General features: G+C 36.8%; 1 protein-coding gene across 2 annotated transcripts in view; it reads left to right on the top strand.

The window, feature by feature from the left end:
• The window catches only part of PBX4 (PBX homeobox 4), a 64,270-nt gene that overhangs the window by 6,814 nt on the left and 43,246 nt on the right, over positions 1–14,210 (top strand). For both annotated transcript variants that reach the window (XM_027857610.1, XM_027857611.1), the window contains exon 2: positions 1,820–1,893. In XM_027857610.1, the coding sequence (XP_027713411.1) occupies positions 1,820–1,893 (74 nt within the window). The remainder of the gene's footprint in view (positions 1–1,819; positions 1,894–14,210) is intronic.

Genomic DNA, 14,210 nt, shown 5'->3' with positions numbered 1-14,210 from the left:
GACATTTCACATCCTTGTAGCCTCCCCTCCTGTTCTCACATCTTCTCTAGTAGTAAGGAGCAATTTTTTGTTTTGTTTTAAACCAATGATAACTTACTTTCCCTCCGTTGGAGTTCTATTTCAATTTCAAATGAACACTGTGGGTTTATGGTCATACTGGGTTCCAGAAGGCAATGTCAGTGTAGCCCAATACTTCACGGTCCTAACAAGATAGAAGGGCTTGAGTAGAATCCTCATGGACCTCCCTGGCTAAGTTTGGAGAGGATTGGCACCAGAAAGTTGGCCACTGGGGTTAAGAAATTTTTGACCACAGCAAATCATGAAATGGCCTACTTTGATGTGGGCGGGGCTTGCAGTCTGGGTTGCTGAAAGGGGTAACCAAACCAATGAAATCATGGAAGATTCTTCAAGTATTGGGATTAACTTCCCTTCAGATAGGCTGCTCAGGTTGTTAAGAGCCTCAGAAATTCAGCCGAAGAGAACTGAACAACTGTTTTCATTCTTCCATGTTAAAGAGAATACATAATAGCTGCCTACGCCACTTCAACAGCAGTTGGTAACAATTTACCCAGTTTCTTCTACTTCTGTTCCTATTTTAGCTGTAAATATTTAGCTGCCAAAAAGATTAAATTTATGAATAAGTACATAGTAAATACTAGCAAAGCTTGAAACAAACCATTAGTTTCAATAATAAGAAGACATTTTAACATTAGAAATGTAAACTAGATTAAGGTTTGACATAGTTTCCATTTCAGTATTTGTGAGCATTGCTTGCTGTCATAGCATAGTGATAAAGAACACTAGGCCCAGGATCTTGTGGTGCAGTGCCTGCTTGTCACTGGACTTCTCTGGCTTTCCTTATCTGCAAAATGGTAATATTTTGGATTCTTTCTCAGAGGCATTCGGGTAAAAACTTCATTCTGTTTGTTGTAGTTGTTGTATAGAGAATCCTTTCTCAGGTGCGATGATGCTAGATGACCTCTTAAGGTTCCCTTCTAACTTTGAGATTCTGAGACACTTGTGCTGCCTACTTCACAGGATTGTTGTGAGGAAAGTCAGCTGTAAACTTTAAAACACTGTAGGAAACTGAGTTATAACACTTTAAGCACTTGAGAAGTGCTTAAAATATAGTTGAATACTCCTGGCCGTATTGTAGTTCTGGGCCACAACAGTGCTCAGAATGGAACTCTACTAACAGTGCTCCAGGAAAAGCAGGGAAGAAGGACCCTGGACTTCCTGAGCAGTAGTAAGAAGAGTGAGATCATCCTGAGTCACCTCAGCAGTGGTCCTGGAAAGGAAAGCCTGGCCTCTGCATAGATGACATTTCTATCAGTCTAGGGTAGCAAAGGAGACTAGGACCATTTATATTTAAAGAATGTAATTGTTTAATATTTAATAATACACATAAATATTTAATGTACTTAATTTGATTATTTAATATTTAATAATAATAAATATATATTTATAGAATATTAGAGTTTGATAAGTAAGGTCAGGACTATAGGAGGCTATAAAACTGAGTGAACCAGTTTAGGTTGGTTTTGTGTCTCCCCCCTTCGCCTTCCAGCCCCCCCATCCCTATTAGGTGCTGTTTACTTTCTTCATATGCAGAGTCCAACATACAGTTATTTTGAATAATTTTGTATATACTAATGTGTATGTTGTATCCCTCAGTAGATGTAAGCTTCTTGGAGACAGGGGTTTCCATTTTTTGTATTTGTATCCCCAGTACCTAGCCATAATAACTGCTTGATAAATGTTTGATTGACTGATTTTGGACCTGATGACCATCTTTTCTATTTCTCAACTTTCTTTTCAGAAAACATGCTTTGAATTGCCATCGAATGAAGCCTGCTCTTTTCAGTGTGCTCTGTGAGATCAAGGAAAAGACAGGTAAGTTATTCTTTGGGGGGGGGGAAATTGTCCAGTATGGTCCTGTTGGGCTTGAGAACTACTTTTACTTGATCTTTAGCTTCTGACCAATTCTTAAAACTTATTTTTTAGCCTATCGTACCTTTGGTGGTGAATTATTTTTTATGGCTTAACTGTAACAGATTTGATTTATGTGCAACCTTGATATAATGGTGATTAGTACAACTTTGTTCTGAGGCAAAACAAAGCGAGAAAAAAGTATCATTACTTGAAAAAGAAGTATTATTCTGGTTATATTCCAGAGGTCAACTTCAGATCTATGATAGTAGCAAGAGATGTTGGGCAATCAGTTAGTTAACAAGCATTTATTAAGTGCTTGCTGTTTACCAGGATGATTTGCCAAGTGCGGGTTATAGAAGAAAAGGCCAGAACACGCCTTGATCTCAGGGAGAGGCAACATATAAAGAGCTGAGTATATGCAAGCTAGATACGGAGTATATACACAAAACAGATGGAAAGGAGGGAGGGCACTGGAAAGGCCTGGAGAGGAGGTAGAACTTGAACCAGGTCTTGAAGGAAATTAAGGAAGCCAAGAAGCAGAGGGGCTGATGGTAGAGGTACGTTATTAATAAATAGCAGGATGGCTTTGGTGTTTTGGAAGGGGAATTATTATGGAACTAAAAACTAGAGACTGCTCTGGTATAATGGAAAGAGCCCTGGAGATAGAGTAGTCTTGACTGCATCACTTACTGTGTATGTAACTTTGTCACTACCTCTCTAATTTTCAGTTTTCTCATCTGTAGATTAGGAATAATATTGCTTACTTACAGTGTCTACTGAAGGGGATTGTCATGAGGATGAAATAACAGGATGAATGTGAAGCACTGTTTAAACTATAGAGCCCTGTGTAAAAGTCAGTTACAGTGTTTATAATTAGATTATGTATTGCTGAAGCAAGCGCTGATTTTAATTAGAAAAACAAGTCAGAGGGAGGGAGAGAATTTGGAACTCAAAATAAAAAAAAAATGTGAAAAAGTTTTTACATGTAATTGTGGAAAAAATAAAAGCTAAATAATTTTTTTTAAAAAACTAAAAAAATAAAATAACCATCTAGGAGAGAAAACACAAGATCAAATCAAGGTACAATGAAAATTGACAGTAAAGATTGTTAACTTGATTTCTTAAAGAGAATTGGTCTTTCTGGGATGAATTAGCTTGAAAGTAGGATGTAGCTTGTGATTGGATTATGTACCTTGAATAAAATTGTTTTGCTTTTGGAAGGTAGTAGAAATAGCAGGAATGAATTACATATTCTCACAATTGTTAAAAAAAAAAATACAACTTGGAGCTTGCATTTGAGTTTCACATGGTAATTGAGAAACATTGTATTTAGATACTTTTTTCATTAAAAATTCAATTTCTGCCTTTTTTTATTTGTTCCCAAAATATGACCTTTATCTTCCTCAGGCTGCCATCAGTGGGTTGAAAATTAGCTTACTCTATTAAGCAGATTGTACAAGTGATCTTATTCTATGAGTCCTTGTATGGTTATATTTCAATATATTGGTCATTTAAGATGACCAAATGAATCAGGAGAGCATAACATTCACTTTCACCTTGCTTTACTTTAAAAGCATATACATATATAGATGTGTATGTGTGTGTGTGTGTGTGTGTGTGCGCGCGCGCGAGCGCTCGAGTGCGTGATATGCTTTGATTGCCTTTGGTGTGCTTCTAACCAGTCAACATACTTGATTTTTAAAGCCTTTGTAGCTTGGTTACACTGAATTTCTTTTGGTCTTATAGATTTGTGAATGTCTGATGACCTGTCTATTCCTTATTTAAATTATGGGGAGCAGATGTTATAGCTTCCAGCAAACAAAAGCCTGGACATATTGTAGCAGAAGGGTTAGACTCTCTTTGTGACCTAGTCACACAAGCTTCTTTTTCTACCAGTGAATTGGTTTAAGAACTGATTGTCCCCCAAATCCTTCCCTCATACTTCCTTTGTTGTCCCTTCAGCTTTCAGCATAATAGATTGGCTAAGCAATGTTCCTACTTTGAATGGTTAGTTTAGAAAAAAATATATGAAATTTCTATTGCCTGAGAATCTGAAAATGAGAAGATATTTTATTTAAAGTTGCACAGTACACACATGTCTGTGATTTAATATATATCATCCTAAAGCAGTTGCCAAGATTTATTCCCTTTTCCATCACTTGATGACTTTTTAACCATTATAAAATAAAATAATGCAATTATCATATAGCTTCTTTTTCTTCAGAATCTAGTCTAGGAGATATAGCTTTTGGGCATAGTACTGTCTCTATGAGATTACGTGGACTTACGTTTAAAGGATCTGTCTATTCAGCTTTAGTTCATTGGTTCCTGTAGCTGGATCTTTGTTTCTCTTAGTTTCTAGATTGTTGGTTTCTAAAGGGCAGTGACTATTGCATGTCATTTTAATTTGTTTTGTGTAATTCCAAGTGTAGTGCATGAACTTGTGGCTACTTAAGTGCTTTTGATGGGAACTCTTTCTGCAGACTATTAATTGTAGAGTTCTACATTGTTGTTAAACTTAGGAGATTCAGCAGCTGGGGGATAATTTGTAGAGTATATTGTACAATGTCAAGTGCAGATTAAGGTGACATCAGACGAAATGATCCTTGCCCTTACGTAGCTTGTTATGTGAAGAAGCACTTTAATAATTGTTACATTTATAAAGACAGCATATACAATGTAACTAGAACTTTTTATGAATTCTAAAATTTTGTTTCTAATTTTTCACTTTGTTGATTATTCATTTGTTGGAGTAAGTCAGGTTAAGAGTAATTTAATCCAAGACCGTTTTTTCATTTTTATTTTTTAATTATTAATTAACTTATATTTAGTTTTCAACATTCAACTTCCATAAGATTTTGAGTTGTAAATTTTCTCCTTCTCCTCCCCTCTCCTCTCCCTAAAACAGCATGCAATCTGATATAGGCTCTACATACACGTTCATATTAAACATATTTTCACATTAGTCATGTTGTAAAGAAGAATTAGAACCAATGGGAGGAACCATGAGAAAGAAGAAACAAACAAAAAAAGAGAGAAAGAGCAAATAGTATTCTTTGATCTGCATTCAGACTCCATAGTTCTTTTTCTAGATGTGGATAGCATTTTCCATCATGGGTCTTTTGGAATCGTCTTAGATCCTTGCATTGCTGAGAAGAGTTAAGTCTATCATGTTTAATTATCTCACAGTGTTGTGGTTACTGTGTATAATGTTCTCCTGGTTCTGCTCACTTCACTCAGCATCAGTTCATGTAAGTCTTTCCAGGTTTTTTCCTGAAGTGCACCTGCTCATCATTTCTTATGGAACAATAGTATTCCATTACTTTCATGTGCCGCAACTTGCTCAGCCATTCTTCAATTGATGAGCATCCTCTCAATTTCCCATTCTTTGCCACCACAAAAAGAGCTGCTATAAATGTTTTTGTACATGTGGGTCCTTTTCCCATTTTTATGATCTCTTTGGGATACAGACCCAGAAGTAGTATTGCTGCGGATGCACATTTTTTTAAATGAATTTATTTTGATTTATCAATAATCACTTCCATAAGCTTTTGAGTTTAAAATTTTTCTTCCCCTTCCTCCCCACCACCCTCCCCAAGACGGCACACAATCTGATATAGGCTATACATATACATTCCTATTAAACGTATTTTCACGTTAGTGATGTTGTAAGTAAGAATTAGAACCAATAGGAGGAACCACCAGAAAGAGGAAGTAAAACTCAACAGAAGAAAAAAAAATAGCAAATAGTATGCTTTGATCTGCATTCAAACTCCATAGTTTTTTCTTTGGATATGGATAGCTTTTTCCATCATGAGGTCTTTGGAGATGTCTTAGATCCCTGTATTGCTGGGAAGGGTTAAGTTTATCAATATTAGTCATCACACAACATGGCTGTTATTGTGTACAATGTTCTCTTGGTTCTGCTCACTTCACTCAGCATCACACCATACAAGTCTTTCCAGGTTTTTCTGAAGTCAGCCTGTTCATCATTTCTTATAGCACAATAGTATTCCATTACATTCATCTACTGCAACTTTTTCAGCCATTCCCCAGTCAATGGGCGTCCTCTCAATTCCATTCATTGCCATCACAAAAAGAGCTGCTGTAAATATTTTTGTACATGTGGGTCCTTTTCCCATTTGTATGATCTCTTTGGGATATAGCCCTAGAAGTGCTGTTGCTGGGTCAAAGGGTATGCACATTTTTATAGCCCTTTGGGCATAGTTCCAAATTGTTCTCCAAAGTGGTTGGATCATTTCACAACTCCACCAACAATGCATTAGTGTTCCATTTTTCCCACATCTTCTCCAACATTTATCATTTTCTTGTTTTGTCATCTTGGCCAATCTGATAGGTGTGATATGGTACCTCAGAGTTGTTTTGATTTGCATTTCTCTAATCAATAGTGATTTAGAGCATTTTTTCATATGACTATAGATGGCTTTAATTTCTTCATCTGGAAACTGCCTGTTCATATCCTTTGACCATTTATCAATTGGGGAATGACTTGTATTCTTATAAATTTGACTTAATTCTCTGTATATTTTAGAAATAAAGCCTTTATCAGAGAGACTGGTTGTAAAAATTCTTTCCCAATTTTCTACCTTCCTTCTAATCTTAGTTGCATTGGCTTTGTTTGTGCAAAAACTTTTCTTTTTCTTTTCTTTTTTTTTTTTTTTGGCTAGGCAATGGGTTTAAGTGACTTGCCCAGGGTCACACAGCTAGTAAGTGTTATGTGTCTGAGGCTGGATTTGAACTCAGGTCCTCCTGAATCCAAGGCCGGTGCTCTATACACTGTGCCACCTAGCTGCCCCAGAAACTTTTCAATTTAATGTAATCAAAGTTTTCCATTTTGCTTTTCGTAATGTTCTCTTATCTCCTGTTTGGTCTTAAATTCTTCTGTTCTCCATAAATCTGATAGGTAAACTATTCTTTGCTCTCCCAGTTTAATTACGGTATCAGCCTTTATATCTAAATCATGAACCCATTTTGACTTTATTTTGGTATATGGTGTTAGATTTTGATCAATGCGTAGTTTCTGCCATACTGTTTTCCCAGCAGTTTTTTTCAAAGAGTGGGTTCTTATCCCAGAAGCTGGGGTCTTTGGGTTTATCAAATAATAGCTTACTATAGTCATTACTGTGTCTTGCATACTTAACCTATTCCACTGATCTACCACTCTTTTTTTTAGCCAGTACCAAGCAGTTTTGATGATTGCTGCTTTATAATACAATTTACAATTTAAGATCTGGAATCCATTATAGTCTTGTATAGTTAGTCAGATATTACAGTATTTTTTGGTTGTGTGTGTGTGTGTGTGTGTGTGTGAGAGAGAGAGAGAGAGAGAGAGAGAGAGAGAGAGAGCGAGCGAGAGCACAAAGTACTAATTTGTGAGTGTTCTAAGGACCAAAGAGAACATTCTAAACTTAGATGTGCCCTTAGTATGGGAGCGACCTTTTTTGCTGATATTCATCCACCTCTACCTAAACTCTTTTTTCCTTTATGGCTGATACCCCACTTCTTCTTTCACTCAGTAAGTGCTTATTAAATGACAAATCTTTTTGTGGTAAAGAAGTAGAGGGCATTATATATGCCTATAGAAATTTGTGGGACTTACTTTCTGTTGGGAAGAAATAATATGCACCCATCTGAGTAAATGCAAACTATGTATAAAGTAAATACAAAGTAATGAGGAGGGGAGAGGCCCTGGTAGTTTAGGGTTTCCAGAACCTTCTTCATATAGAAGGTGGCCCTTGAGCTGAGCTTTTAAGGAAGCTACGAATTAAGGGGCAGAGGTGAAGAGGGAGTACATTTCAAGTAGGAGGAGAAAGCTGTGCAAAGACACTACAAGACAAGATAGAATGTTGAGTTGTGGGAACAGGAAATAGGCCAGTTTAGCTGGAATGTAAAATGCAGGAAGGAGAGAAATATGTAATGAGTCTGGACAGGTAGGTAGGACGGAACATATGAACCTCTTCCAAGAAGCCTTTGCTGACTCATTCCAGCTCATGCTCTTCTATTTGGTTTGTGTTGCTTCAGGCTTAGCTATCTTGCTTGAAATACATTTCAGGTACTTGCTTTTATCTTCTAGCACAGTGTTGGACTTGCTGTACATTTAAACAATCAGAAGTCATTTTAAGGACTGTCCTCCAAGGCTTTACATTGCCAGGATTGTGCTTGTGCCAAGCAAATCCTTAATTGTGCTGTGGTAGCACAAAACAAAACAAAATCAAACCAAACAAAAACACTGTTTCAAAGGAATTACTATAAATAATTTATAACATAATGGAACACCTCATTTCTTGTTGACCACAATTCACTGTTCTTCTATGAGTAGTGTGCTAGTTTAAGTAGGTCGATCTAGATTTGGTTTTTATTACAGGACTTTGGTGGTATAAAATCAATGACCCTCCCTTTCCATCCACTGTGTCATGTTGTTTCAGATACAAAATTGTGATCTCTAGTGTAGTAGCACTAAATAAACTATCTGGTTTGTTTGCATTTTGAGATGCAAATGGGCCTTTTCCTAGTTTTTTCTCAGTCCTTATCTTTCTTGCCCTCTCTGCAGCCTTTGACACTCTTGATCATCCTCTTCTCCTTCTAGGTTTTCATGACACTGCTTTCTCTTGGTTCTCCCCTTACTTGTCTGATCACTCCTCATTTTCTTTTGGTGTATTTTTATCTAGGACACACCTGCTAGGTATCGTCCAAGGCTTTGTGCTGGGCCTTTTTCTTTTTTCCCTCTATACTTTTGGTGATCTCATAAGCTTTCATTTCAGTTATTCAGTTGATTCAAATGATTCAGTTGTCATTTCTGTACAGATAATTCTCAGGTCTATTTGTTCAGCCCTAACTTCTCTCCTGACTTCCAGTATCCCTTTTGGACATCTCAAACTGGATATACCATAGATATCTTAAACTCAACATGATCAAAATGAAACTTACCATTTTTTTCTTCCAAACCCTCCCCTCTTCTGAACTTCCCTATTATTATTTTTTTCCTGAATAGTATTTTATTTTTTCCAATTACATGTAAAGATAGTTTTCAACATTCATTTTTGTAAAATTTTGAGTTTCAAATTTTTCTCCCTCCTTCTCTTCCCTTCCCCCCTCCCCAAGACAGCAAGCAGTCTGCTATAGGTTATACATGTACAGTCATGTTAAACATAATTCCACATTAATCAAGTTGTGAAAGAAGAATCAGAACAAAAGGGAAAAACCATGAGAAAGGAAAAAAAAAAGTGAAAATAGTATGCTTTGATCTGCATCCAGACTCCATAGTTCTTTCTCTGGATGTGGTTAGCATTTTCCATCATGTGTCTTTTGGAATTGTCTTGGATCATTGTATTGCTGAGAAGAGCTAAGTCTACTATAGATAATTATTGCACAATGTTGCTGTTACTGTGCACACTGTTCTCCTGGTTCTGCTCACTTCACTCAGCATCAGTTCATGTTTTTCCTGAAGTCCACCTGCTCATCATTTTTTATGGAACAATAGTATTCCATTACATTCGTATACCACAACTTGTTCAGCCATTCCTCAGTTGATGGGCATCCCCTCAATTTCCAGTTCTTTGCCATCACAAAAAGAGCTGGTATAAATATTTCTGTACATGTGGACTTTTCCCTTTTTTATGATTTCTTTGCTTCCCTCTTATTTTTGAGGGCATCATCATCTTCCCAATCACACAAGCTCACAATTTGTGTCATCCTCTATACTCCACTATCTCACACTCCCTATCCCATCTGTTGCCAGTTGGTTGATTTTACCTTTGAAATATTTCTTCTGTATGTCTCCTTCTCTCTTCTGACACTGCTACCACTCTGGTATAGATCTTTATCATCTCAGCCCTTTTGGTTGTCTGGCTGCCTCCAGTTTTTCCCCACTCCAGTTCATCCTTCACTCAGCTATGAATGATCTTCCTTTAAAAGAATTTTTTTTTTAAATTTCAATTCTGAAGTGAGTTGAGGGGAGGACAGGTAGTGCTGAAACCTTACTCTTATTAGAAATGGTTAAATGACCTTAAACTATATTATAAGGTGAGAGCATTGTTGAAATGTAAAATAGATAATTTCTATTATTTTAAATTAAAAATTTCTTGTATAAATAAAATCATTGTAACCAAGAATAGAAGAAATGCAGAAAATTGGGAAAAAACTTTCCTAGACAGTCTTTCAGACAGGATGTAATTGTGTTGGAATACTACTGTGTTGTAGGAAATGATGAGTTGGTTGATTTGGAAAAACATGGAAAGACTTCAACCTGTGAAGGAAAATGCTATCCACCTCCAGAGAAAGAGATGACAATTGGAAATATACATAGTACAATCTTACATATATGTGTATGAGTGTATATATGTGTATGTTTATACACATAATATATATATCTCATATATATATATTAGTATATATATATCCTCATTTAATTGTAGCCTTCTCTAGGGTGTGAGGGAGGGAGAAAAACATAAAGTAAATAGTGTAGAGCAGAGACCAAAAGAAAACTTAGAAGGAAGCAAAGAAAAGCTGGGTAGCTTTGAAACCAATATGTAGTATTTATTATATAAGTTTTCTTGAAATGGAAATTTATTGTTTTATATTGAATCCTCTCTTATGTTCTGCTATGTACATGGTAATATTCTTTTTTTTCTTTTCTCATTTTGTGTTAAAGTTTAAAATGAATAAAAAACTTAATTAAAAAATAATAAATTTTAAATTCTGAATTATCTTCCTTTCTCCTCCTTCTCCCCTACCCATTGAAAATGCAAGGAAAACAACCCTCCTTTCAAATATATAAAGTCAAGCAGAACAAATTCCCACATTGGTCGTGTTCAAAAATAGAAAAATAAATAATGAAAATATGCTTCATTCTGTACTCTGAGTTCATTCAGCTCTGTCTGGAGGTGGGTAGCATATTTCATCATGAGTCCTTTGGAATTGTAGTTGGTTATTGTGTTGGTCAAAGTTCCCAAGTCTTTCAAAGTTGATTTTCTTTACAATATTGCTGTCCAAGGATGCTGTGTGTTCTGTGGAATATGACTTTCTCCTGTTAGCCTCCAGCTTTACCCTAGCCTTGCCTATATTTAAAAGCCACTTTTGTGGCTCCAGGAACATCTTAAAGAGCAAGTAAGACCATTGTCCAAGCCCAGCACATGACCTTGTGCTCCTTGCCCAACTTACTAAGGTCTCTGCAGGGATTTCCCATGCTGTACATTCTGTCTATAGTTAGCCATAGAAGATATCCAGAAGGTATGAGATCAGGGCAGAATGTTGAGCTTGATCATAGCCTCACATTGCTTCAGGTCTAAAGTAACTTCAGTGCTACAACAGGAATAGGTTGCAGACTTATACCTACAGGGAGAAAGGGTTCCAGAACATGCTACTTTCCAAGGTGGAGCTCTCCATTCCTAACTTTTTTAATTGACCTTTTCTACTCTGATATTATACAGAGTATTGATTAAATCAAGTCTTAGTTTTTTAACTAACTTTAGTTTCTTTAAAAAGATACGCCGTTTGTGTACTCTCAATATAGCAGAGACGAAAGTTTATTATGCTGTACCCTCTCTGTCCTTCATGCCAGTTTCGTCATCAGTTTAAAACATTTACAGATGGTAATTAAATCCGTGGGAGCTGATAAGATCAAGTGAACTGGTATAGAGGGGAAAGAGAAGAGAATTCAGGTCAAAGCCCTGAGGCACAACTATGCTTAGAGGGTGTAATCTGGAAGAAGAACCAGAAAAGAAGAGGGAGAAAGAGCAGTCAGGTAGAAGAAGAACCAGGAGAGAGAGGTGTTCTGAAAACCTAGAGAGAAGAGAGTATCAAGGAGGAGAGAGTGATCAAGTGTCAAAGGCTGCAGACAAATCAAGGAGAATAAGAATTGGAAAAAAAAGGCCATTGGATTTGGCAACTAAGAGATCATAATAACTTTGGAGAAAGCAGTTTCAGTGGAATGATATGGTTGGAAGCCAGATCACTGGCCCATGGTTACACAGTTAATAAATACCAGAAAGTAGCTGGATTTGAACTGAATTTTTCTTGAATCCAAATCCTTCATCTCTCTCTCTCTCCTCTATGCTATTCTATCAGATTTCAAAAAATGTCAGCTGTGGGATACTGAGGTCACCTTGCCCTAGGAGGGATGAGAAGCTCTCACAAGAAAAATTCTCAAGCTACAAACAGAAATTATTAACATAGGGAAGAAAAGGGAGACCAATATGGATGTATAGGAAAGTCGGTCACCAACTTAAATTTTTAAAAGCCATGTATAAAAGAGAGAAGAAGCAAGAAAAGTCCAGGTAACTGAGGCTGAATGCAAAAGTTTTCTTTTGAACTGTCTTATGAGAAGAGTATCAGGAGCACTAAAGTTCATTGTGAACTGAGACTGGGGGATGAATGTCAAGGACAATATTGGGAAAAGCAAGAGAACAAAAAGGGGGGTAGGACTAATGAGTGAAACAATGATAACAAATAAAAATAGCTCCCCTGCTCATAAAGCTCCTCATTTTTACATCACAGTCATTTCTGAATATCTATTGCTTGTTGCTCCAATAATTAAACACTCCCTTGTAACAGAGAAGAACGGATACAGTTACTGCATTTGAGAATATATGTACCAGTCTTCCTCCATTGCACCCTACGTCTTTACCAGAAGGAAATATTTTTCATTATCTGTTCTCAAGGTCAAAATTGGTGGTTATAATTCCTCAGCTATCACCTTCTCTTTAGTGTTCTTTTCATTTACATTATTGTGATCACTGTGTCTGTTCTTTTGGTTTTGCTTTTTCATTTCTTGTAAGAAATCACATTTGTCATTTTTTTTAATAGCAGCTATTTAATGCGTTAAAAGGTATGCTTAATATTTTTACGTTCATTTCCTTGTTTGCTGTTATGGGAAGCTTAGGGTTAGTAAAAGTGATTTGCAGTTTCTGAACCTAATACAGCCCACTTTCCTCCTCCCCCTTCTTTTTGACTCTGGGCCCTGCTCATTGTTTGTCTGTACTGCCTGTTCCAAATATACATGCCTGTTGGTCAAACTCTGTAGAGTGTCCATTCAGATGCATAGTCAAGTTTGGACAATCAGTGTTTCACTTTCTTTTGATCTTTTCTGTGTGGATGAACAAGCCAAACTCATTTGAGTTGATAACAGATCTCTTGCAGGAGGTTCTAAATTGCGCTGTGGTTTGATGCAGCCAACATGATATGATTCCTAAACAGGAACATTTGGAGGAATTTGCCATCCACTGAGCATCCTTCCTTAATCTGGAGTCTGTGCTGAATCTCTTTCATCAAAGTGGCAAATACTCTCAACAAACAAAATCTCCTTGTTCTAGGCTTCACCTGAGATTTATTGTTTTTTATTAATTAATTTATTTTTAGTTTTCAATATTCACTTCCACAAGATTTCGGGTTCCAAATTTTCTCCCCATCTCATCCCTCCCCCCACCCCAAGATGGTGTGCATTCTGCATATCCCTTCCCCTAATCTGCCCTGCCTTCTGTCTCCCCCCACCCCCGTTTCTCTTATCCCCTTGCCCTTCAGTTTTCCTATAGGGCAGGATAGATTTCTATACCCCATTGCCTGTATATGTTATTTCCCAGTTGCATGTGAAAACAACTTTTAAATTTTGTTTTTAAAATTTTGAGTTCCAAATTTTCTCCCTTCCTCCCTCCCCACCCACTATCATTGAGAAGGCAAGCAACTGGATACTGGTTATACATGTGTAGTCATGTAAAACACTTCCATAGTGGTCATGTTGTGAAAAACTAAGTATATTTCCCTTAATCTTATCCCACCCTCCATTTATTCTATTCTCTCTTTTGACCCTGTCCCTCCTTAGAAGGGTTTGCTTCTGATTACCCCCTCCCCAAGTCTACCCTCCTGTCTATCATCCTCCTACTCTCTTGTCCCCTTCTCCCCTATTTTCCTATAGGGTAAGATAGATTTCCATACCCAATTGAGTATGTATGTTATTCCCTCCTTAAGTCAAATCCGATGAGAATAAAATTCTCTCATTCCCTCTCACTTGCCGTTTCCCCTCCACTGTAAAAATCTTTTCTTATCTGTTTTATGTGAGATAATTGACCCCATTCTACCTCTCCCTTTCTCCTTCTCCCAGTATAATCCTCTCACCCCTTAGTTTTATTCTCTAGATATCACCCCTTCATCTTCAACTCACCTTGTGCCCTCTGTTTATCTATCTATCTATATATACATACATATAATTTTTTTTCCTCCAACTACCCTAATACTGACAAAGGTCTCATGAGTTACAAATATCA

Source organism: Vombatus ursinus, unplaced genomic scaffold, assembly GCF_900497805.2.
Source record: "Vombatus ursinus unplaced genomic scaffold, bare-nosed wombat genome assembly UNPS02012319.1, whole genome shotgun sequence".
Classification (NCBI taxonomy): Eukaryota; Metazoa; Chordata; class Mammalia; order Diprotodontia; family Vombatidae; genus Vombatus; species Vombatus ursinus.
This window is presented reverse-complemented; position numbering and strand designations above follow the sequence as displayed.